Source organism: Aulonocara sp. 'chitande type north' Nkhata Bay, linkage group LG9 (assembly GCF_057382095.1).
Source record: "Aulonocara sp. 'chitande type north' Nkhata Bay isolate Kocher_YH1m ecotype deep benthic linkage group LG9, A_spYH_male_GT1.1, whole genome shotgun sequence".
Classification (NCBI taxonomy): Eukaryota; Metazoa; Chordata; class Actinopteri; order Cichliformes; family Cichlidae; genus Aulonocara; species Aulonocara sp. 'chitande type north' Nkhata Bay.
The window spans coordinates 7,518,743-7,543,091 of NC_141352.1; the positions used below are offsets into that span (position 1 = coordinate 7,518,743).

At 46.6% G+C, this 24,349-nt stretch overlaps 3 protein-coding genes and 1 long non-coding RNA gene across 16 annotated transcripts in view; 1 reads left to right on the forward strand and 3 right to left on the reverse strand.

The window, feature by feature from the left end:
• Window positions 1–1,802, reverse strand: part of LOC147321518 (histone-lysine N-methyltransferase 2C-like) — a 49,744-nt gene extending 47,942 nt beyond the window's left edge. For 6 of the 10 annotated variants that reach the window (XM_086305455.1, XM_086305452.1, XM_086305451.1 and 3 more), the window contains exon 1: window positions 1,326–1,801. The gene's annotated coding sequence lies outside the window, so the exon portion shown is untranslated. Of the gene's footprint in view, window positions 1–1,325 lie in introns of all 10 variants that reach the window. The other 4 variants (XM_086305450.1, XM_086305449.1, XM_086305456.1 and 1 more) reach the window with 2 other exon arrangements.
• Window positions 748–20,171, forward strand: LOC147321519 (uncharacterized). Its single transcript, XR_015130982.1, has 3 exons — window positions 748–890; window positions 1,358–3,518; window positions 9,108–20,171. It is a non-coding gene; the product is annotated as an uncharacterized LOC147321519 (long non-coding RNA).
• On the reverse strand, window positions 2,284–4,939 carry xrcc2 (X-ray repair complementing 2). The gene is made up of 6 exons (XM_086305546.1): window positions 4,672–4,939; window positions 3,925–4,006; window positions 3,802–3,837; window positions 3,581–3,730; window positions 3,236–3,497; window positions 2,284–2,877 (listed from the first exon to the last, which is right to left on the reverse strand). The coding sequence occupies exons 1-6, from the start codon at window positions 4,690–4,692 to the stop codon at window positions 2,544–2,546; spliced, it is 885 nt and encodes a 294-aa protein (XP_086161672.1). The 5' UTR covers window positions 4,693–4,939; the 3' UTR covers window positions 2,284–2,543.
• On the reverse strand, window positions 6,271–22,129 carry LOC147321521 (uncharacterized). Of its 4 annotated transcripts, none has more exons than XM_086305472.1 (9): window positions 21,874–22,129; window positions 18,733–18,874; window positions 16,709–16,975; window positions 15,924–16,477; window positions 14,717–15,850; window positions 12,108–13,208; window positions 9,393–10,232; window positions 7,734–9,164; window positions 6,271–7,401 (listed from the first exon to the last, which is right to left on the reverse strand). In XM_086305472.1, exons 2-7 carry the CDS (start codon window positions 18,863–18,865, stop codon window positions 9,699–9,701), a joined length of 3,723 nt encoding a protein of 1,240 aa, XP_086161598.1. In that variant the 5' UTR covers window positions 18,866–18,874; window positions 21,874–22,129; the 3' UTR covers window positions 6,271–7,401; window positions 7,734–9,164; window positions 9,393–9,698. The 4 variants fall into 4 exon arrangements, with proteins under 4 accessions (XP_086161598.1, XP_086161596.1, XP_086161597.1 ...); XM_086305471.1 differs by having other exon boundaries at window positions 6,272–7,401; window positions 7,734–7,896; window positions 8,490–10,232; XM_086305473.1 differs by having other exon boundaries at window positions 6,276–7,401; window positions 7,734–7,896.
• Between the last annotated feature and the right edge of the window lie 2,220 nt (window positions 22,130–24,349).

The following is a 24,349-nucleotide window of genomic DNA, read 5'->3' on the forward strand; positions in this document are numbered from 1 at the left end:
CCAAACGTCCAATCAGGGGTGGGAAGAGCCCAGCTGGCTCGAGCTGAACTAAACAGCGAGTGCATATGAGCTTCTGCTGAGGAACAAACACAGTGATCATCTCCACAAAATCACAGCTGACATTAAAACACGATTAACCTCTAATGTCCACGCTTCCTGTCCGACGGGCGGCGGGGTCCCTTCAGCTCGGCAAACATGGCAGAAAAGCAGCTGAGGAGGAGCTGCAGCAAACACGGCACGGAAACATGGCTTTACGGCGCCGTTTAGTTCAGGCACAGGAAGTAAACAAAAACACGAGCTCATCTTTAATCCCACTGGCTGATTAGCTGTGTGGGCGGGCAACCATCTATGTCCAGGTGAATTCACCATCAAGCGCAAGAGACATGTGGCATGTTTGAAGTTTAAGGAGAATATCTGGTGTTTGTGGATGCTGGTCTCATCTTTGATCCACGCCACCAACAGCTGCAGTGCACCTTCACCTTAGACTGTAAACTACGCCTGTCTCCATATTCTGACTGTTTACAGACAAACGGATCAATCAATCAGTGAAAACTAACCAGCAGATGATCTGATTGACTCGATCAGCACCTGTGGGATTATTGGAACCAGATTAGGGTTGACTCTCGGATGGAACAGGTACAGGTGAGCGCTGCTGTTGCCTGTGTAGGTATTATCCCTCTGCTCTGTGTGCCAGCTTAATGTAATCCAGCTGTATACCCCGGGACCGATGAGGTGCAGCTCTCTGGTGTCAGCTGGTCAGAGTACTCACCTGCACAGGTGCACAGTGTTTACAGTGTGCTGATTAAACGGACCTAGTGCATATTTTGGTGTGTTTTTCACTTTTCTAGCTGCTGTGCGTGTACCTGCCCAGGTGTGCCGCTGGACACCAGGTGAGCTCAGTGTTGTGTCTGGTGAGGTTAAGGTCTCAGGTGAGCCTCGCTGGGTGGCTGTGTGTGGGTAACCTGCTGGTTAGCATGCTAATAAGCTCGCCTGTCACAGCGGCCGTGGAGCCCGGTACTGCCGCCTGTGAGCCCGCTCACAGCCCCACACGCTCGGTGCGGCCTCGGTGAGGGTACCGGGAGCCGTTCGGTGGTTCTAACTCGCTGTTTAAAGGCTTTCCTCCGGCCCGGAGCGGCTAGCGCTTAGCCGTTAGCTCGCTCGGACCGCCCAGTTGACTGATCACTTTTCTGTTAGCGTTAGCGTGCAGGCTAGCTGTTAGCAGCCCGGTCCGCGGCGCGCTAGTGGCGGGTCGGGATGGGCGGCAGGAAGCGGGACGTTTAGCGAGCCGCGGGAGTGTCGAGAGAATAGGGAAGAAGCGTCCTTACTGATTCGATGCAATTCTCTTTTTCCTCTCCAGCTTTCAGCCAACTTAGAGCGACGACTTCAAAGCCAGCAGCGAACTTCTGCCAACCTCAGCCTCCGTTTGACACGCCTGGCACGGCCGGGTCTCCGGCGGAACATTCCCGGCGGAGCACGGAGGGAAAAGCGCGGTTTTTACTCCGAAAACTGGCGAAAAATTAAAGTTGAAGCGGTCGCTCCGTCACGGAGGCCATGTTTGGGAGCAACCGAACCACCGCCTGTCAGTGCCAGCAGAGGAAGTAGGTCCCGCAAAACACGTCCCGCCTCGCCGGGCCGCACGCTCCCGTCAGACCCAGACACGGGCGGCGTGTACCGAGGATCGGCCTGTGAAAAGTGCCGGTGTGCAAGCCTCCACGCGGGCACCGGGAATATTTGTTTGTTGTGTAAAAAGTGTGTCTGACCCCGCGGAGGGATCAGTTGGAGGACTGCTCTGGTGAAGCGGCTCTGTCAGCAGACCTGGAAGTCCCGGAGCGGAGCGCGAGGATCCGGACCGCGCCAGGCACGTGCCCGAGCACGGAGCAGAGGGTCGGGGTCAAGGGTCAGGTTAGTGTCGACCCGAGAGCGCCACGCCTGCAGTAAGAGGTTCCGGTTATTAGCCACTAAAGTTTAAAAGAGCCAAACTGTCCGTGACAGTGACGTCATCACTCTCATCACAGGGATGCTGACGTGGTGGGCGTGTCTGTCTTGGATAACACTGATGGTTATGATCGTCGTTTCATGTATTATGTATGTCAGACAGGAGAGAATAAGCTCCGCCCACAGTACCAGTATACCTGCAGCACCTGGAGCTGACGCCACACCCACCTCAGTTATTATTAATTAATCTACAATCTGCTGATGGGTCTGAGTGGAAACAAACACACAGGTCACAACATACATGTCCAGTTTATTGAACACAAACACTAATGCTGACCCTTTGGCCCCTAACAATGACCTCATCCTGACCCCACCCCCTCCATTTTCCCTGTACAGTCCCACCTGTGCAGCTCATTACAGTCTGCTCCTGTTTCCACTGTGGGCCGAGCAGCAGTCAGAGCACAGAATCACATCACACAGAAAAACACGCAGATGAAGTAAACAGTCTGTGCTGTGAGGGGCGTGTCTGCGGCAAGGGCTCAAATGTGATTGGTCCCTCAGCCAGATGACGGACATCTCCCTGATCCATGATTGGACCAGAGTCTGAGTTACTGACGTGCAGCACATTTGTTCTCCTCGGACGCCGACAGGAACTCCACTCCTGCCTCCGTCACACAGAAGGAGCTGCTCCAGGAGACCTTGACCCTCGAAGAGAAGGTGGTGCAGTGGACGGTGAAGATCTGCTGTCTCCTCTGCTCCTGGTCGTGTCCTCCTTCGGCAGCCATGTTGTTTCCTGGCTCCTGCCTGGAGCACAGCAGCCGGTGGGTCACCAGCCTCTGCCAGGAGCGGCAGAGGTACGACCGCTGGGCGTCTGAGGAGGAGGGGGGGACGCCGGGCCTCCTGATGGCGTGACAGGTGGCGAAGACAGTGATTCTGTAATCCCTGTGGAGTAGGAGGAGTCAAAAATCAGAAAATTAGTGAGCCACAGTCCAGAACAGAACCACCACAGGCTCCACTCAGGTATTTGACCCAGCAAAACACGAACAAACCAACATTTTACACAAACACTCGTCAGAGCGTGAGCGATTGACCAGCCAACACCCTGACCTACGGTGCTGACACTGCAGTTTGACCACCAGGGGGCACTCTGCACATGTGTTTGTACCTGAAAGAGAAAAGCTGCGCACATGACCGTGATCATATCAGAGCTCAGCGGAAGCCTTCAGAGTGGTGGTGATGTCACGCAGCGCACTGTAACGCATGACCTGCGAGCAGCCTGAATCAGTCTAACTCCACCCACCTGAGCAGGCGTCCCAGCAGCTCCGCACACCTACTGAGCTTCTCCTCCTGTTTGGTGTAGCTGGCCCCACCCTCGCAGCGATCCACCCAATAAAACGCGGAAATGCTGTCTATGAGGATGAGCGCCAGGGCGGGCCGTGATGACAAGGTGGTCTCCAGGAAGTGGAGGGTGAGGAGGAGCTGTGAGGAGGAGTAGCAGTGAACAAACAGGAGGCGGGACAGACATGAGCGCAGCGCCGCCTCGTCTGCTCCGGCCAACAGCGCTAAGGACCCGGAGAGAAAGGGTTAGTGTGTAACTTCCTGTTTGTTTGTGTGTGTGTGTGTGTGTGCATGCGTGTGCATATACCTGCGCTCAGTTTGCTGTCCAGGATGCTGACCAGGTGTAACATGTCTAGGCTGTAGTCGGTGTCCACAAACACCACATCCACCTCCAGACCCCCAGCTGCCTCCGGCAGCACGCAGCGGCACAGCAGGTGATACAACAGCTCTGTCTTACCTGAGCAACACACACACACACAGTTTACATCCAGGTTAAAGGTGGAGGCACTTCCTGCATCGTGAACTCACCTGTGCCCTCCAGCCCAAACAGCTCCACCACCGCACCTGAGAGCAAGAAACAACACATACAGTGAGACAGTCACCTGACTGACAGCATGTGTCAGCTGTGAGTGGGTGGGCGTGGCCAGTCACCTTGGTCGGGTCCTCGGTCTTCCGGAAACAGACGAGGCTCAATATCCTTAAGGCAGCGCCGTGCCTCCAGACGAGCTAACAGCTGACAAGACGCACACACCGTTACACTCTGCTCCAGGATATACACTCTGCCATATGACACACTGCTCCAGGATATACACTCTGCTCCAGGATATACACTCTGCCATATTACACTCTGCTCCAGGATATACACTCTGCCATATTACACTCTGCTCCAGGATATACACTCTGCTCCAGGATATACACTCTGCCATATGACACACTGCTCCAGGATATACACTCTGCCATATTACACTCTGCTCCAGGATATACACTTTGCCATATTACACTCTGCTCCAGGATATACACTCTGCCATATTACACTCTGCTCCAGGATATACACTCTGCTCCAGGATATACACTCTGCTCCAGGATATACACTCTGCCATATGACACACTGCTCCAGGATATACACTGTACAGATCATTACACACTGCTGCAGCACGTAGACTGTACCACACTACAAACTAAACACGTGTTTTGAGTTTCCGGCAGCATCTCCAGCTGTGCAGAGCTCTGCTCAGTGAAGGTCACAGCAACACACCTGTACCAAACTCGAACAGGTAACTGTCTGTTTTCTTCCTACATCGCTTGTAAGCAGACACACACCCTCTGACAGTTACCGTCACGCGGTGCTAACAGCGCGGTCACGTGACACACAGGCAAACACGGGCTTCGGTTTCTCACCTGAGCGCCGCTCTCGCTCATCTCAGCAGAGCTCCTTCTCCTTCGGGACCCGCCACGGCTGTTTTGAACTGACTTCCGGTTTCCGCCATATTGCGACCGCCACAGCAACCGGAAACACGTGATCTCCACAGTAGCCGGAAACACGTAACTTCAGTTAAATCGACTTTGACAGGGAAAACTAAATTGTGTTTTTGTTACTATTGATGCTGCTGAAAAATAAATTTGGTTCTAAGTGTTTTAACACTCTGGGTTTATTTAAAAAAATCACCATCCCTTCAGCTCGTTTGTGGCCAAAAGTGTCCATGTGTTAGATTAGATTAGATTAGATTAGATAGAACTTTATTAATCCCTCGGGTGGGTTCCTCTGGGAAATTCGATTTCCAAAAAAGCACAGCACCGACAGAGTTATACACACACACATATATATATAAATACAGAGACAATATAAATAAAATATACGAAGGGGATAAATAGAATAAATAGGAATAAAAATAAAAATACAAGTGAATTGCACATTTCAAGTATTGAAAGTTATGTTTTGTCAACGCGAGAGTTGAGCCTCGGGTGTGAAATGTATGGTTTTCAGGGTTTTCCTCGGTTTCCCTGGGTGTCTTCCCGTGTTGTAGTTGTGTCTTATTTTGAAAGGATTATTTACGCGTTACCATAGCGCCCGAGAGCATTAAGGGGCAGAGAGGAGGATGTTACTCTCAATGTTGTTGGCGCATTTCAAGAGGACACTGCTAATAAAATTACACAGCTGAATTCGCGTTTATTATATTTACAAAATACCACAGTTTTTGTAAATATAACTTCGCGGATTTCACCTACCGCGGGTTATTTTTAGAACGTAACTCCTGCGATAAACGAGGGACCACTATATTATTAATAGTAGAGTCTGGGACATTTAATTGATTAACATCAACATTATTGAGCACTATTATTTTTGTTCAAGGAGAGCAAAAACTATAAAACTCTCTCACCTTGTTCGTTGCCAAAAATGGCAACTTTTGTGTGTGTTTTTTTTTTTTACAAAATGCTGTAAAATGTATATTTATTAAAACATTGATCTACTTTTACCGACTTGACTCTTTAAATTAGCTCCAGTCCTTTTCTTCAAAAAACCAAAATTTTATCTATATTCTTTTTTTTTTTTACACTTTAAATGCCAGTTAGGTCATATATTACCAGTAACTTTTCAGATAAAACAGTAATAAAGTCCTAATGGTTTCATAAATCTTCGTATTTATTTATTTTTTTTCATATAAGCATCGGGGACAAAGCTGTCTTGCAATTGTTGAGGTCACTATAGTGTGGGCCCTTTTTCTTCCAGGATCACTCTTCATTTGTAGGTTTAGAGGTCTCCTACTACTGTGAAGTGATTTTCATGGGACAAAGGCTTGTATTCCAAGATCTGGGAGATTGTAGAGATGAGCAGTGATGCCCTTCTTACCATCTTTCCAGAAAAATAAGTGATCTAGAAGCTGTTAGGCTGACTTACAGCAGCAGCACTTTCTGCACCTGCATAAACTCCAGGACACATTTACTAACAGTTTTTGTTGCTGTATGTGCTGCAGCTTTGATTTTTTTACTATAATCATATTTTACTCTACAAGAGTCAAAGTGTTTTTAGCAGGTGCTTCAAAGCAAAGTTTGACTGTGACACTCAAAGCTCAACAGTCTGTATCAACAAAAATTCTCTGCAGCCTGTGTAATATTTGATGCGTCATAATTTATTCCAGTCTGTCTTGCAAATACATGTTTGCGTTGCAATGTCATGCACAACACACAACTATTAGACCCTTAAGATCAAACCTGTGTCATTCTTTTGGTCCACTGCAGTGTAGTAGTCAGCACAGAGCCCAGAGGGTTATACGTAAAATGTATAAAAATATTATTGATTACAGGATAAAACATAAATGTTAATAGCAACTGTAACCTTTTTACTTTGAAGTTACAAGTATAAACAATGCTGTTACATTTACACTAAAATTTTTACTATAAGTATGGAAACAAGTGAACAACATTTTATAATAAGCTTAACTGGAATTCTGTACACTGAAAAACAAACAGCACATAAAAACCACAAACAAACAGCCAGTGCCTTCATCTGTCCATCAAGTGTCAAACATCACATTGACCTGTAGTCTCTGCTCGTCAGCACATGCTTTTAAAAAGAGCTCCATGTCCTCTGCAAACTGAGAAACAAAGAGGAGGAAGTCCCTCTACACAAACACTGCAGATGACAGGCCAGGCAAACATCTGTTGACCTGTTTGAATGCCTCCTCATCATGTGAGTCTTGAAGTTTTTTTGTAAGAAGAGTAAGACCAGAGTGAGGGCGTTTCATTTTCATGGACTTTCCACAAGCCGCAGTTTCATTTAGCACAGAGGGACGAGCACATGAATGTTCTACTGAAGATTCAGGAAATGGTTTAGATGCTGGAGACGAGACATCGAGAGGGAGATGGGGCTCCACGGAGAGTTGAGTGGGAGAGAGGCGGGGCTCCACGGACAGTGCAGCGGGAGAGGGGCGGGGCTCCACGGAGAGTGCAGCGGGAGAGGGGCGGGGCTCCACGGAGAGTGCAGCGGGAGGGAGGCGGGGCTCCACGGAGAGTTTAGTGGGGAGCAGTCCTGAATGCTGACATGACAATAATTGCCTTGCCATATCCCCACGCTGTATGACTGTCATGTTGCAGACAGGGCAGTGAAAGTGCACCGGCATATCATTCTGTCTGTAAGAGAGAAAAAAAAACAAACAATATGTAATTTAAATGCAGTTGTACAGAATGCAATCAGTTTATCTAACAATCAGATTGTACATATGAACAAAAATACCCAAGCCATCCTCAATAATGAAAGCAAAATGTTGTGGATCACAAGAGCTGTCAGGAAATGTGGTGAACAGGAAAAAATATTTAATGAAAACACTTTTTTCTAGCTGATGAATGCACTGAACTGTACAATGTGAAAAGCAGCTTTTAAGTCAACAAAGACACTGCAGAGGTGCTGAAAAGAAGTGCATATTTATAACTTTAACTATGAGGTTTATTTAATACCAACATACCTTTGAAAGGCAAAGCATTTTTAATGTGTCCATTTATTTGCTCCTCAATCTTTGCCCTGACAGTAGGGCTGAGAGTGGGGCACAGAGGGCAGTGAAACAGCCAACACGTGGTGCACTCCTGCAATTCTGGCTTGGAGGCAGAATTCCAATTTGATATGTGCATCTAAAACAGAGAGAAACAGATAAACACCATATACACCTTTAAGTTCAGGTTTTAGCAGAAATAACATGTTACAGTTAGCATGTTAGAGATTTGGGGAGAAAATTCTTTACAAAAACATAATTTACCAGACACTTTTATTTGTGACATACATATCTATTGACATATAACAGACAATTTAACAAACGCTAACAAAAATCTGGGCAATAAAAAAGCAGAACAGAATGGAATAGAGAATAGTAGTATTTATAAATGTATAAATCTCTTTGTGACAAACTTTACAGCGTTGATGCAGGTGGAATGAAAGACGTGAACAAAGTGCAATACGCAGTAAATGGAACAATGTGCATTGATGTTACAGATCGTGAAAAGTAGTTCAATAAGAAGCAAAAATCAAATACGTTTGAAACTGACCACTAAATGCTAACCAGAGGTGTCAAAAGTGCAGTCTTACTAAAGTTTAGATACCTCGGGGGTCTGACCGTTGTTGTAACGCTAACAAAGTGCCAACGTAATCAGTGTAATGCAAACTAGATGATTTCTAAAATTATATAATTATTAACGGCAAATTTATACATGAAAGACTCTGTGCCAACCTTTATGATCCACTTGCAAGGTTTCCACAGTCGATGATCCGTGCAGTGCTACTGTGGAGGTCACGTGTTTTACGGCTACTGTGGAGGTCACGTGTTTCCGGTTACTGTGGAGGTCCCAATATGGCGCTCCCAGTGGCTGCAGCCAGACCCTTCTCCCATAAAGACCGCAGCTGGAGCATTACCGTAATGTTTATAACACTGCGCAGCAGAATGACTCGAGCTGCAGCCCTCTGACTTTAACAAGATGTGCAGCCCCTCCCCCTTTGAGCCAGCGTCTGTCTAATTGGCTGCCCGTCACAAACTGAAGGTGTGCTTCACCTGTGTGAAGCTAACGGCAGCATGTGAGTGATCACTGAGGCGCCAAATGGGGCTGAACTAGTGAGGAAGACGAGAGGTCAGAGGTCACGTTACTGAGGCGGGCAGTCAGAGGTCAGTGACACTAACAGATGAGGCGAGCTAGCAGTGAAAGTGGAGGAGACTCCTGAACAGCAGCATCAGTCTAGTTTATAATCACAGACACAAAGGTGTTACCAGGGAGGCTGCTGATTGGACAATCGTGCCTTGCCTGTTATGTGCTGTGTTAGATGATAAACAGCTCTGTTCTTGTGTTTTTCTCAGTGAGGCCGAGTTTACCTGCACCACACCTGTCCTGCAGTCTGGTGTCCTCCAGTGGTCCTGAGTGCGAGGATGAGGATTGGTCGTCATGGTGACACTTTAAGCTATATAATCTGAAAACTGATTCTTATTTAAACTCATCACACAGTGACGATGATGATGATGGAGGACTCTGCAGGGAGGACTTTCTCTGTCAGGACTGGAACTACTGCTAAATACACTCGAATACTTCGGTTTGACTGTAGCATTTGTGATATTTGTACTACGCAGTGATGGCTCCAGGCTCACCTGCAGTACCTGTGACGTCCACCAGGGGGTCATGGCCCACATTGATTTAGATTACTCAGAGCCTGACGCGACCATATAAGGATATCCCCTCTCTGACATCATGCAGTTCCATGGGCGGTGCAGCCTGACCTTTGACCTCATTAGAAACCATGAACAGCAGGACAGAAAAAGGAGCAGGACATTATTTCATTTTATTGTTCAAAAACAGTGTGACACACACACACACACACACACCTAAAATCACTGAAACCAGACTTCATAGAAAAAATTAAAACAAACATGTTTAACAAGAACGTAATCAGCCAATCAGAGGAGGCGCTGCATTGTGACAGAGCAGGGGGAGATGGTCACCTGACAATCCTGCAAGTCTCTGTGAACCAGGTAAGTCTGCCTGTGCACACCTGTCTGTCTGTCTGTGGCAAAGGTAGCCTCAAACCTATCAATCATCTGTGAAGCCCCGCCCCCAGCCTTAGTGAGACCACCAGCCTTCATTCTTCCTCTCCTTTGTGTGGGTTTGGTTGCTGCACTCTGATGGGCTTTTCTAAGACCATGTGACAACTCCTCTGACTCCAGTAGGTATCTGATTGGTGGGCCAACTCTCCTCCTTCGCTGCCGCTGAGGCTCCTCCCCATTCTCGTTCTTACCCTGGGTTCCTTCTTTCCATTTGCCATCAGAAGCTCGAGCACTGCTCATGGCCATCCCAACTCTGTTGCCTTGGGAACTGTCTATGATGCTGCGGTGCTGATTGCAATGATGCAGGAACAGTCTGCTGGCACGGCTGAACTTCCTGTTGCAGATGTGACAGCCGAACGGGCGCTTCGGTCTGTGGAAGACAGACGTCTGCAGAGGAGAAAGGTCACGATTAACTGAAGGCTTTCAGGGAGTTTTTAGACTTCCTGATAATAATGAATTACAGTAGTCCAGCCTGGAAGTAATAAATGCATGAACTAGTTTTTCAGCGTCACTCTGAGACAGGATATTTCTAACTTTAGAGATGTTGCACAAATGGAAGAAAGCAGGCTTACATATTTGTTTAATATGTGCGTTGAAGGACACGTCCTGGTCAAAAATGACTCCAAGGTTCCTCACAGTGTTACTGGAGGCCAAGGTAATGCCATCCAGAGTAAGGATCTGGTTAGATACCATATTTCTAAGCTTTTCAGGGCCGAGTACAATAACCTCAGTTTGATCTGAATTAAGAAGCAGAAAGTTAGCGGCCATCCAGGTCTTTATGTCTTTAAGACATTCCTGCAGTTTAACTCATTGGTGTGTGTTATCTGGCTTCATGGACAGATAGAGCTGGGTGTCATCTGCATAGCAGTGTAAATGTATGCTATGTCTTCTGATGATGCTGCCTAAGGGAAGCATGTATAATGTAAACAGAATTGGTCCTAGCACTGAACCCTGTGGAACTCCATAATTAACCTCAGTGTGTGAAGAGGACTCTCCATTTACATGCACAAACTGGAGCCTATTAGATAGATATGATACAAACCACTGCAGTGCAGTACTTGTAATACCTACAGCATGTTCTAATCGCTCTAATAGGATATTATGGTCGACAGTATCGAACGCTGCACTAAGGTCTAGCAGGACAAGCACAGAGATGAGTCCACTGTCAGAGGCCATAAGAAGATCATTTGTAACCTTCACTAAAGCTGTTTCTGTGCTGTGATGAGCTCTGAAACCTGACTGAAACTCTTCAAATAAGCCACTCCTCTGCAGAGGTCCTTCTACCGTGCCACTATCGAGAGTGTGCTGGTGCACGCCATCCCTGTGTGGTACGCTGGTTGCACAACAGCTGACAAGAAGAGACTACAGAGGGTCATCAGAACTCCCTGGATTTAATTGCCAGCTCAAGATGTCTCTCCAGAGCCAGGGCAATTATAAAGGACCACCTCCATCCTAACCACCACCTCTTCAACATCCTGCCCTCTGGAAAAAGGCTCAGATCCATCAGGTGCAAAACCAACAGACTAAAGAACAGCTTCTTCCCGTGGGCTGTCAGAACTCTTAATGCAAACTAGTGTGTAAAGACTTCCCCAACACATCCACCCTGACACTGCTGTTGATCATCTATGTGCAATATCTCAGTCTTTCCATGTTCTGTGCAATTATTTTGGTCCCAGTCTGTTTCAATGTTTCCTCCACATACACCATGTATATAGTTCCACTCACATATGTATACATATACACTGTTTTTTATTTTATTCTATTGATTTATCCATCCATCCATCCATCCATCCATCCATCCATTCGCTTCCGCTTATCCTTTTCAGGGTCGCGGGGGGCGCTGGAGCCTATCCCAGCTATTGATTTAATTATTTATTTATTTTCCGCCTTCGTTGTATATTGGTTTCTCTTCTTTTTACTTTAGCACCTTTGTGATCAAGCTACCCAATTTCGCTGTGCAAGAAACTGCACAATGACAATAGAAAGTCTCTAAAAGTCTAAGATGATCTGTTAGCTGTTTGACAACTACTCTTTCAAGGATGTTTGATATAAAGGAAGGTTGGAGATTGGCCAATAATTAGCTAAGGCTGCTGGGTCTAGAGATGATTTTTGAGTAAAGGTTTAACTACAGCCAGCTTGAAGGCCTGTGGTACATAGCCGATCATTAGAGATGGGTTCAATCTTTAATATGGTCGACCTAAGAACTTAATGGCAGGTGCTGTTAGCTGCCTCCTGATTGATCAGTTAACTGTGGCTACCAACCTTTTTTGGGCTCCGTCTGCTGTGTGTGGGTTTGTTTTCTGTGTCCTGATTGGCTGTTCTTTGACCCCGTGACAGCTCCTCTGACTCCAGCAGGTACCTGATTGGTGGGCCGACCATCGTCCTTCTCAGCCTCTGAGGCTCCTCCTTCTTCTCATCTCCCTTTCTTCTGCCCTTTTCAACCACGTGACTTATGTCTTTAACTTTAGCGTCAAGCCTGTCAATCATCTCTGAAGCCCCGCCCCCAGGCTCACAGAGGCCAACAGCATCTGATCTTTCTCTCCTTCTTGTGAGCTTGGTAACTGCCTCCTGATCAGTGTGATTGGCTGTTCCAGAATCATGTGACGTTTCCTCCAACTCTAGAAGGCATCTGATTGGTGGACTGACCATCTTTCCTGGTCTCTGAGGCTCCTCCTCTTCCTGTCTTCCTCCCGTTGAGACCATGTGACCTGTGTCTTTATCTCCAATGTCAGAACAGTCAGTCATCTTTGAAGCCCCGCCTCCAACAGAGTCTTTTGATCTTCCTCTCCTCCTTGTGTGTTTGTTAGCTGCCTTCTGATTGGTCTGATTGGCTGTTCCAGAACCCCGTGTTGTCTCCTCTGACTCCAGCAGGTACCTGATTGGTGGGCCAACCATCGTCCTCCTCGGCCTTTGAGGCTCCTCCTCCTTCTCCACACAGACTTGTTGCACCTCCCTTTCTTCTTTTTCTTCCTCCTCCGCTCTGCTCCTCTTTGTCCCCCTCCATCCATTCCCACTCCTGTTCAGGGTCCAGTAGTTGACCAACCAGCTGGGACGTGTTCTCGCACGGTTTATGCCTCTTGACCAAAAAGGAGCCTTGGTGGGTGCTGTGAGGAGGGGCTTCCTGGGCCTCTGAGGCTCCTCCTCCTTGTCATCCTGGGTGGTCTGTTTTTGTGGTTTGTTTTTAGGAGCTTGGGCGTTGCTCAGGGCCGCCCCACATCCGTTGCTGTAGAGACCACCTATATTGCTGTGGTGCTGATCGCATTGGTGCAGGAACAGCCCGCTGGCACAGCTGAACTTCCTGTTGCAGAGGTGACAGCCGAAAGGTTGCTTTGGTCTGTGGACGGACGGGTGGAGAGCAGACGCCTGCAGGGGGGAAAGGTCAGACAAAGGTCAGGTGAGCGTTGGGTTAATTACAGCTAACTAAAGACAAAAGGGGCAGAAAAGTCTGGTTAAAAGTCGGGAAAGAAGAAGCCCATCCATTAGGGGTGGGCTTTGATTATCAATTTATCGTTTAAAATCGATTCTAGCTTGGATAAATTTATTTTGCCCGGAATGCCAGAATCTCAGGTTAAATGAGAGCAGGATTCTGTACAAAGATGGAAACACAAAACACAAAGAATTCACTCTGATTTTTGCTGTTTTGCTTCCACCACGATAAAAATCACACTTCATGCACAGCTCTCTCTCTCTGTACTTCAAGAACAGTTTCCCGTCTAAAAATCTGTTTTCTGCATTATTCGCTTGCTTGTTACGCACAACTCTACCGTTGTTTACAGGCTGTTGGCCGCTGTTTTTGTCCTTTTACTTACTTCTGAGAAGAAAGCCTCATTTCTGCTGTTCAATACTGAGCAAATTTAAACTTTTTAAAATGATGCAAATTGCAAAACTCTCAGCTGTGCCTGTAATCAAACCTCTGTAAACTTTGCTCTGCTTCACTTCAGCAGCATCAGGTCATGTTCATGTGTTGATTCATGGTTTTCTTTCGTTTTTGATCTACTGCAGAATATTTTTAAGGTCATCTGTTAAAATCCAGGCCAGGAAAGTCGCCTTCATGTTTTTCTGTGTTTTATCCTCAGTTACTTTGACACAAAGTCCTCTGCTGTGATGCTCACACCTTTGATAAAGTCCCGCAAGTATCAGCTTTCTTTTTATAGATATAAAAATATGGAAATGTACTGATGCATGACCTGAATTATAATATTTCTGACTGTCTCAGGCTAAATTTACCCGATTCAAATCGAATCGAATTGTGGATCGAATTGATTCGGGACCTCATGAATCGAAATCGAATCGATTCTAGAGATCAGTGACGATACCCAGCCCTAATTTCCATGGTTACCTACTCGGAACCACTCGCCATGACTGGTTTTCCACTACAATCTGGTAAGTACTTAATGTACGTGGTCATTGTTATAGCAATTAATGTGCAACACCAATAAAGGTGGACGTCGAGGCGCGATGGACCCGCTGCTTGGTCTGTGGCGTCAGACTCGGGAACACGGCATTGCTTTTGTAGCCATTTCTGTCGCTACCCAACTTCAAAAATGGCGCTTTTCATTTTTGTGAATGAGACGCCATCACGACTCATCGAGGGAAGCCACTGACTGGCCAATCAGGGGCACATTTTCATATTTGCTCGAATTTCCTGGAACGCCGGCCGAACATCACCTGGTACCAGGAACTACGAACTAATAGGAAACCTGAAAACCGCGGCAAGTCGATCCGAGTAGGTAGAAAAAGAGGCTGTAGTAACAGGTAAAGTTCAAGTAAAGGTCAGAAGACATGGGCTTGTGTTCTGCATCCTGATTGGATGATTGTAAAATATCTGTTATCACCTCTGACTCTAGAAGGCATCTGATTGGTGGACTAACCGTCTTTCCTGGTCTCTGAAGCTCCTCCTCTTCCTGTCTTCCTCCCGTTGAGACCATGTGACCTGTGTCTTTATCTCCAATGTCAGAACAGTCAGTCATCTTTGAAGCCCCGCCTCCAACAGAATCTTTTGATCTTCCTCTCCTCCTTGTGTGTTTGTTAGCTGCCTTCTGATTGGTCTGATTGGCTGTTCCAGAACCCCGTGTTGTCTCCTCTGACTCCAGCAGGTACCTGATTGGTGGGCCAACCATCGTCCTCCTCGGCCTTTGAGGCTCCTCCTCCTTCTCCACACAGACTTGTTGTGCCTCCCTTTCTTCGTCGTCCTCCTCCACTCTGCTCCTCTTTGTCCCCCTCCTTCCATTCCCACTCCTGTTCAGGGTCCAGTAGTCGACCAACCAGCTGGGACGTGTTCTCGCACGGTTTATGTCTCTTGACCAATAAGGAGCCTCGGTGGGTGCTGTGAGGAGGAGCTTCCTGGGCCTTTGAGGCTCCTCCCCTTCCTTTCTTCCTCCCGTTGACACCATGTGATCCGTTACTTTATCTTCAGTATCAGAACAGTCAGTCATCTTTGAAGCCCTGCCCCCAGCCTCACTGAAATCAAAAACATTTTTTGGTCTTCGCCTGCGCTGTGTGGGTTTGTTTTCTGCATCGTGATTGGAGGTTCTGACACCACCTGTTTCCTCTGACTCCAGCAGGTACCTCATTGGTCGGCCAACCATCGTCCTCTTTGTCCTGTGAGGCTCCTCCTCTCCTTCCTCTCTTCCTCCTGTTGTGACCATGTGACCTGTGTCTTTAGCATTAGTCTCAGGCCTGTCAATCACCTCTGAAGCCCCGCCCCCAACAGCATCTTTTGATGTTCCTCTCCTTCTTGTGGGTTTGGTAGCTGCCTCCTGATTGGTCTGATTGGCTGTTCCAGAACCATGTGACACTTCCTCCGACTCCAGTAGGTACCTGATTGGTTGGCAGACTGTCCTCCTCTGCCTCTGAGGCTCCTCCCTCTCCTCTGCATCACCCTGCGCGTGATTGGTTTGTTCTTGCTGTTGGTCAGCAGCAGCTTGTGCGCAGCTAGAAGCCGGTCTGTGGACGGAAAGGTGGAGATCCAGAGACGCCTGGCTGGTGACGTTCAGACCACACACCTGGAGACAGGTAAAGTCGAAGGTCAAAGGTCAGAGAAACAAAGGTGATGTGACGTTCAAGTGAAGGACTGACCTGGCAGAGCTTCCACCATCTCTCTGCTCCTCCGTCTGTTGAGGACTCCACCGTGCTGCTGTCATCCAGCTCCTTCTGCTCCTTCCTCGGCCTCCCCATCTTTCTCCTCCGCACATCTCTGCTCGCTCTGCTGTGATTGGCTGCTGTTGGCCCATGTGACTGCTGCTCAGACTCCAGCAGGTATCTGACTGTCGGGCCAACCATCCTCCTCGGTCTCCGACCCTCCTCAGTCTTTATTATGACAGATTTGACTCCTCCCCTTTCTTTCATGGTCTCCTCCCCTCCTCTCTCCTCCTCCTCCTGCCCCTCGTTCTCCTTCCTCTCCTGGATCCTGGTTGTTTGTTCCTCTCCTCGCTTGCTGGTGTGGGACTCCTCATCCTTCTTCAGAAGCTTAATCTTTAGTCTCCTCCTCTTCCCGGCCGCATTTCCTGCGATGTGATTGGTCGATTTGTCAGCCAGTGATGACTTTTGTCTTTCACCACCATCAGGCCACCTCCCCCCCACCATCTTCTTCTTTTCTTTAAATGCCACATTCTCAGAGCAGAGTCTCTCCTCTGCAGGAGAAGAGTAAAGGAAGTTAATGTTCAAATACTGATTAATACAAAGAACCGATCACTAATCAATAACCCAGATACTGACTGATGCAGAGAGTCAATCTCCTGTGAGAGGAGGCTGAAGGATGAAAGGTTGGGAGGTCAAGAACACATGAGCAGATTAAAGGCTTCCTGCTCTGAGTGGACTCGATCTTCAAACATCTCATTTAACCTGACACTTACAAAACCTACCCTCAGGTACGTGCACCTCCTGCTCCTCTTCCTGCTCCTCCTCTTCGGCCAGCCCCGGGCTCAGGGGAGCGATGAGTCCAGGAGGAGCAGCCGAGACGTCCGCAGGAGTCGGGGGAGGCAGAACAGAGTGCTCGGAGAACAGAGGCACGCTGGGTAGCAGGGCGGGGCGGTCGGTGCCGCAGCGTGATGCCCGACTCCTGCAGAGCTGCAGCAGAGCGCCCCCTGCTGATTCATCCACCTGGAAGGCGCCACAGTGGCAGGAAACACCTGAGAGGGGAGAGGCGTACGTGTGAGCGCGCTCTGCTTCAAACAGTTAATGGGCGTGTCCAAATTCATGGGCTGCATCCTCCCGAGGACGCATTTGTAGAACGATTACATCACAGCGACGCGCCGAAGGCTGTCCAAATTCGTAGACTCCTCCGAATGCAGCCGACAAATGCGTCCTGCTTTTCCCCGAATTTGAAGGACGGGTCGGGTGTGTCCTTTGTGGCCCACCATATCCCAGAATTCATAGCGCAGCCCAGCCAAACTCCAGTTTCTGGCAATGGCGGCCGCTACTAAGTTTTAATATTACTGTTACTACTCTCTCTGGGTCACAAAATAAACTTTTAACATATTTTCAGGCGAGAATGTAGCTGTGTAAACTTTTAATATCTGCTCGGTTTATCAAGATATCGCATATTTGCAAAAGTGCTTCGATGTTTTCAGAGACTTCTGCTGCCCACCAGCTCGACAGCTCGCCGGGAGCTCGAGGGTCACTGAAGCCGCCGAGAACAGCAAACTCCCAGCACATCATTTTCAGATCACCTCGGTCTTTCGCTGCTCGGGTTAAACGTAATATATAAATCACTTAGAGAACCTAAAATGTTATTGTTTGGCTTTTTTTCAGTGTTTTATTTGTTTATGAGTAAATCGGTTTGGCTGAGATTAACATTATTAGATTAGATTAGATAAAACTTTATTAATCCCCCGGGTGGGTTCCTCCTTGGTTTTCACACAGCTGAATAAACGTCAAACAGAAAACTGATTAAACAGATGGTCGAGAGTTTACTCCAGTGTCCTGTTATATTTTAGATAGCAAGGAGCAGACGGCCGAGTTTATTAAACTCCACCGAGACAGCGGTGACGCTAATCTGAAGGCTGGACCGTCCAATTTCACGGCCGTTTACTTCCGGCCTACCCGACCTTCTGAAGACCCGGCCCCCATAGACCGTGAAGGCCGGGTCCTCAGGAGGATGCAGCCCATGAATTTGGACACGACTAATAACTCAGAGAGCACCTGGCCATGAAGCGATCAAGGGTCTCAATGTCAGCACTGCAATGAATTCTGGGTAAATTTAGACATCTGTGAGGAAGAAAACAGTGTGTCTGCTCAGGTGTGTTTACCGGGGCAGAAGGTGTTTCTAATCAGCGGGTGTGGGACAGGAACAGGAAGTTCACCATCTTCTCAGCTGTGAAGTGGCTTCAGTACAAAGGCCGTGGACTGTGACTCTACCCGTGACTCCACGTCTGTGGCCGGGTGAGTGAGACGCCCACAGGCTCTAAACCCGAAGATGGCGCTCGGCGACAAGGCAAGCCCCCTTTTACCCACCATTCACAGAGACGAACCTTGAGTCCGTCCGCCGGCTCGAGCCCTCAGAGGAAACCACCCGGAGCGACTTCTGTGTGGACCAGCTCTGCATGGATCTGTGTGGACCGGCTCTGTGTGGACCGGCTCTGCATGGCCTCTGGGTGCCACAGGGGACCTGGGCCAATGTCTAGCCTGTGGAATCAGGTTCTTCCTTCCTCAGGTCGAGCCCTTCGTCACACAGTTATTACAGCTGCACTATGGTGCATCGCTATAGCGACCAGCGTAACGGCTTGTGTGTTGGCAGGCTTCCTGTGTTTGAGTCCGTGTAACTATGTGTTTCACATGCAGCTGGTTTGTTTTCAGTGCTGCTTTACAGACACGTTGGACTGGATATGAGTTTGAAGCTCCGTGTTTCAGAGAGCACGGTGATAAATCACGTGTCCCTGAGTCTCACCTAAGTGTCTCCAGCTTAGCTGCTGAGTCAGCAGATCCACCTGGACGGCGGCGTCCCTCCTCTCGGCCGCCTCGCTCTGACAGCCCACCTCCTTCCTCCTCCTCTCCTCCCTCCTGTGTCCTTCAACGATCATCTGGAACACCTGCAGGGGGCGCCACAGAGGACAAACGTTAACATCATACAGGGCATCACACAGCTGGACGTCCAATCAGCCACAGGAGAAAGTTCAAACGAGCTTTGAGCCGACTGCACCACCGAGCATCTGTGGGTGGAGCCACTGTGACATGACCTGCGGCTGATGACATCGGAATATTTACATCAGCGTTTCTCTTCCTTCACAAATAAGTGTCCTGTCAAAGCGCCGGCTGTACCTGTGCAGGTAACAAGGAAGTGATGACACACCTGAGTCTGTGCTGGTTAAGCTGGAGGACACGAGCGGCCTTCCTGCCTCTGCTCAGTACTGTAACTGCAGCTGATTTAAGGTGGAATGACTTCACTCAGCTCAGACGGAAACACAGAAGTGTCCCCATGTCAGCTGAGGTCCTGCTAACACGGTGACATCACTGCAGAGACCGGAGCCGTCCACCAATGACAGCAGCCACAAGGTGGGCCCAAACCCACAGGGAGTCTTGGAGCTCCTGCAGGAGCAGCCTGTGGAGACCAATGACTGTAGAAAACATGGAGGACACGACAGCCCAAAAGTGAAGCCAAAACGTCTCTATCGCCCCCTGGTTTCTGGCTGCAGTACAGGTCATGAAGATTCTTTCTTTTGTCTCCAATGAGTCTCCTCTCCCATAAGTTTGATTCTAATTCCTACCACGGTGATGTTAAATTGGGGTGAAACATCATCATAGCAGCTTTGACTGGCAGCTGCAGTCACGGAGAAACTTGCGTATCTCTGTTCGGGAATAGCAGATAGAGCGTAGGCTCTGAGAGGAGGACCAGCGTTTACGCTACGAAGACACGACCGAGTGTTTTAACCTGACAGCCTGAGGTGTTCTTCAGTAAACTGGACTACCTGACAGAAGGACCCGAGGCCCCGCTGCAATTTTTTTTTTCTTTTCGGTAAGTTAAAAGTGTTTGTCAGCTAATCCGTAACTACCGTCCTTAGCTCGGTCCTGAGACCTAGCTAGCTAAGATGAGGACTCGGCTGTCAGGGTTCGTTTAGCTAATCTGTGCAGATGAATGAATTTACTAAAGAAATCCAGAGAAACGCTCCGGGCTGCTCAGTCACTAATTACTGTTACTGTACTTTTATTACAAGTAGCTATACATATATACATACATATACATATATACATATACATATATACATATACATACATATACATATATACAGTGGGGCAAAAAAGTATTTAGTCAGCCACCGATTGTGCAAGTTCCCCCACCTAAAATGATGACAGAGGTCAGTAATTTGCACCAGAGGTACACTTCAACTGTGAGAGACAGAATGTGAAAAAAAAAAATCCATGAATCCACATGGTAGGATTTGTAAAGAATTTATTCGTAAATTAGGGTGGGAAAAAAATAAAAAAAATAAATAAATAAATAAAAATAAATAAATAAATAAATAAATAAATAATAATAATAATAATAATAATAATAAATATATATATATATATATATATATATATATAAAAAAAAATAAAAAAAAAAACACCCAGCACGCCCCTGCGGGCGGTTTATCCTTCAAGCTCGGGTCCTCTACCAGAGGCCTGGGAGCTTGAGGGTCCTGCGCAGTATCTTAGCTGTTCCCAGGACTGCGCTCTTCTGGACAGAGATCTCCGATGTTGTTCCCGGGATCTGCTGGAGCCACTCGCCTAGCTTGGGAGTCACCGCACCTAGTGCTCCGATTACCACGGGGACCACCGTTACCTTCACCCTCCACATCCTCTCGAGCTCTTCTCTGAGCCCTTGGTATTTCTCCAGCTTCTCGTGTTCCTTCTTCCTGATATTGCTGTCATTCGGAACCGCTACATCGATCACGATTATATATATATATATATATATATATATATATATATATATATATATATATATATATATATATATACATATATATATATATATATATATATCTTCTGTCAGTGCTGTGCTTTTGGAAACCGAATTTCCCAGAGGAACCCACCCGAGGGATTAATAAAGTTTTATCTTATCTTATTTTATGGATGAGAATGGGGTCTTATTAAAACATGACACGTTTTGTGAGAAATTTGATGTAAGATGTACTGCTAAGAGATATAAATCCCTGATGAAAGCCATCCCAGTCTCTTTGAGATCAATGATAAAAGAAGATATTGTGCACTCTAAGATTTCTCCTGGACTGAGGCAGCTCTGCATAGCTGGAGTTGAATTTGGTGACAGCAGGTATACAAACAAGGTGATCAGGAATATTTTGATAAGTGAAATTTGCCCGAATCCGGTTAAAAGAAATTATATCCTGAAAGCATTTGAGACCATGGCGGTTATGGCGATAAGAAAAAAGTATATTTCACTTCCTGGTCAAAGGAGCTTGCAAAGAAAATGCTCAACCCAGGATATTACATATTCGGATTAATGATGGCGCCTTGTATGTTATACTGTTGTTTGTAAATAAAGTTCTTTAAAAATAAATTTGCACAATGGGAGGAAGCGCTGTCGCGTCGTCCATGCTTTCTACAGTCATTGGTGGAGACGCAGCTGTTTAAACCTGACGATCTTCAGAAAAGTAAAGGCGCTTTTCTCAGATCAGAAAGAAGGAGAGCAGGACTCTAACGATGGCTTCAGTTTAGAAACAACGTTTACAGTTTAAATACGTCAGAGCACAACTTTATTGTTCAAGCTGTGGATAACCTCCTCACCGACCCGCCCTCCACCTCTGGACCCCCAGGCTGCGCCCTCAGCTCTCCTCTGAACTCATGTAACTGTGTTTGGTTTCGTTGTGACCTCGAGACTAGATTTGCTCACAGCCTCACGCGATCAACCTCCAACCTTACACGCTGAAGACGTCACTCTTTTACTCTCGCAAATAAACAATAGAAAACAAACTTCAGTCTGTTTGTTTGGCCTGATTTTACTTCTGAGCAGACTTCCGGTAATCTAATTACTTTGGTAGCTGCTGCTCCTGTTTGTTCGAATAAAGATTCATTCAAAAAAACAAACCTTAATTCTCAGTGACGTCACAGCGCCTCGTCTCCTCCGTGAAGCCGCCGTTAGCCGTTACTCAGACCCGTTAGCTGGCGGCTGTGCACCGGCGCTGTGAGCTCCGCGGGCCGCTCTAGGCCTCATGCTGCGGGTCTTTAAAGCGGCTGGAAGCGGAGAAATGAGCGGGACCGAGCAGCTCGCTTTTGGCGCCGCTGCTAATTCTTCTTCTTCTTCGCCGCTGTGCCGCGCTCTGCCGCCCCCGAAGGCCGCAGCAGGAACTGCACCCTCACATGACGCCTGCGCACTAGGACAAACAAACACCGACTTCTTCTTCGTGCTCTTTAATTATGGGAATTCCGACTCTTTTTAGAGAACCGACTCTTTCGGCTCGACTCACTAAAAAAAGACCCGGACTTTCGGATCCCAAGCGGTTCTTCAGGTTGTTTGGTTGCATTAATTAATTTATTATCAATAGCAATATAAAATTATGCACAAAATTAACTACTAATGTAAAAAAAAAAGTGGTTTTATTTATATATGTTTATTAGGTGGTGTTGGAGAGGCGGATGCTGTCCAAGATAAAGACAATGTTGGATAACACCTCCCACCCACTCCATGACATGCTGGTCAGTCACAGGAGCTCGTTCAGTGAGAGACTGAGATTACCGAAAAGCACCACTGAACGACACAGGAAATCATTCCTGCCTGTGGCCATCTCCCTGTACAACGCATCCACTTAACACACTGTTTGCTGCTATAACTACACATGTTTCTTTTTAAGCTATTTATTTATGAGTGACTTATGTATGTATGTATGTATATATATGTATATATTGTACTATTCTTAGTTAGCGTATTGTCTGTCTTGTCTTAATGTTGGTTTATAATGGAGCACTGTAACAAAAAATAATTTCCCCCAGGGATCAATAAAGTATTCTGATTCTGATTCTGATTATTATATAAATAGTCTTTTATTTATTCACAAAATGTAAAAAAAAAATTATAAAATCCAAAAAGCAACTATGTACAATTCAACTTTTAACTATTTAAAGTTTCAGATTTTTCCTTTTAAACAAATTTAAAGGAAACAACACAAGATACTGCAAACCACAACACAATAAAATATTGATTAAAATATGCAAAACACAAAGAAAAAAAATGAAAGCCCAGGTCTTTAATTAAGGGAAAAGTTGGCATTTAGAAATATTAATATCACACTCAACTGACTGTGTTTTATTTTTCCATTGCACTGATGGGTGGACAGTTCTCAGGTGCCTGTGCAGGTTGTTTGTGGAGCCGGCTCTATATGATAGTCTTTTCTTGCAGACTCTACACTCTGCCTTTTAGTGTCAATAAAATTTAAATGGTTCCAGATTTTGCTTCTTTTCTTGATGTCACTCATTTTCTTTAACATACCTTTCCAATGTAACGATGTTGTGTCTTGTTGTTGCTCCCAGCTCTCTTTCTGTCTCTCTCCCTCCTGCTCTTTTCGTGTGCTACTGCTGTTGCCAAACGCAAGGCTCTGTTTGCACCCCTCCAGTCTCTGCTCTGCGCAAAAAAACACGGCTCCCAATAGAGAGTGAAAATGTGACGTCATTCCGGGGTAAAACCACAAAGGATTCTGGGAACAAGTGGCAAGCAGTACTAGCCCACGCAGGCTTTCCCATGAAAACAGTCACACAGCGATAAAAAGAAACACAAATAATGGCAAGAAGCTGTTGTATTATTAACTGCAATAGCCGGTCGCATGACAGCCACAGGAAGCCGACGGGTAAAGAAATCGGTTGTAATCGGATTACATCGTTGAAGAGAAATTGTTCAAGCCATGTTTCATGAACATGAACATGACGGATGGCCTGGATTGCAGACCAAATATAATGTCCCAGAACACTCCAGCTCACATGTTAGTCTGCTCCAAGTATTTCCACAAAGGTCAGTTTTCTGTTGTAGTTATTACGTAATTTATCATTTATCATAACATAATTGTTGATTTAGGTTACAAATAAGTCTTATGTTGATTTGAATTGAATTTGCTGCGCTATGCTGCTTTGTTCACTGTGGCTTTGCATGCTAATGTTTGTTGTGTTTTGTAGGCAAACCAGCCAACAAAATACAAGAATGTGATCCAGACTGGGCCCCTCTATCAACCTGGGTCATACAGAGTTTAAAGCTGCTACCACAGTGAGATTTGATTGGTTAAGAGAGAGAGCGCTATCAAAACAGCCACGAAGCGTCCCGCATATATGTGCCCAAGTGTTGTATTGAAGCAATCAAGTGATGAATAACTGTTTTCCAGTATGTTGTTTTGCAATGTTGTTTTGTTTTGTTTTTTTCATTGTTGATTTGTTTTTCACCGAAGCAGCTAATAAAGCTGATGAAATACAATTTTGCCTCTTTCTTGTAAGATTCTATAATAGAATGAAACAATAATGCCAGTTATAAATAAAGACAATAAATTGAATGAATTACGAAACACTCATTTTATTTCTATTAC

Coding starts and splice junctions, on each gene's coding strand:
- xrcc2 (XM_086305546.1), bottom strand. CDS start 4,692: ATGAGCGAGAGCGGCGCTCAG. Junction 3,498..3,580: donor GGACAGCAAACTGAGCGCAG/GTATATGCACAC, acceptor CCGGGTCCTTAG/CGCTGTTGGCCGGAGCAGAC. Junction 2,878..3,235: donor CTGCTGGGACGCCTGCTCAG/GTGGGTGGAGTT, acceptor CCTACTCCACAG/GGATTACAGAATCACTGTCT.
- LOC147321521 (XM_086305472.1), bottom strand. CDS start 18,865: ATGATCGTTGAAGGACACAGGAGGGAGGAGAGGAGGAGGAAGGAGGTG. Junction 15,851..15,923: donor GATGGTGGAAGCTCTGCCAG/GTCAGTCCTTCA, acceptor ACCTGTCTCCAG/GTGTGTGGTCTGAACGTCAC. Junction 10,233..12,107: donor GCAGACGGAGCCCAAAAAAG/GTTGGTAGCCAC, acceptor TCTCCTCTGCAG/ACGTCTGTCTTCCACAGACC.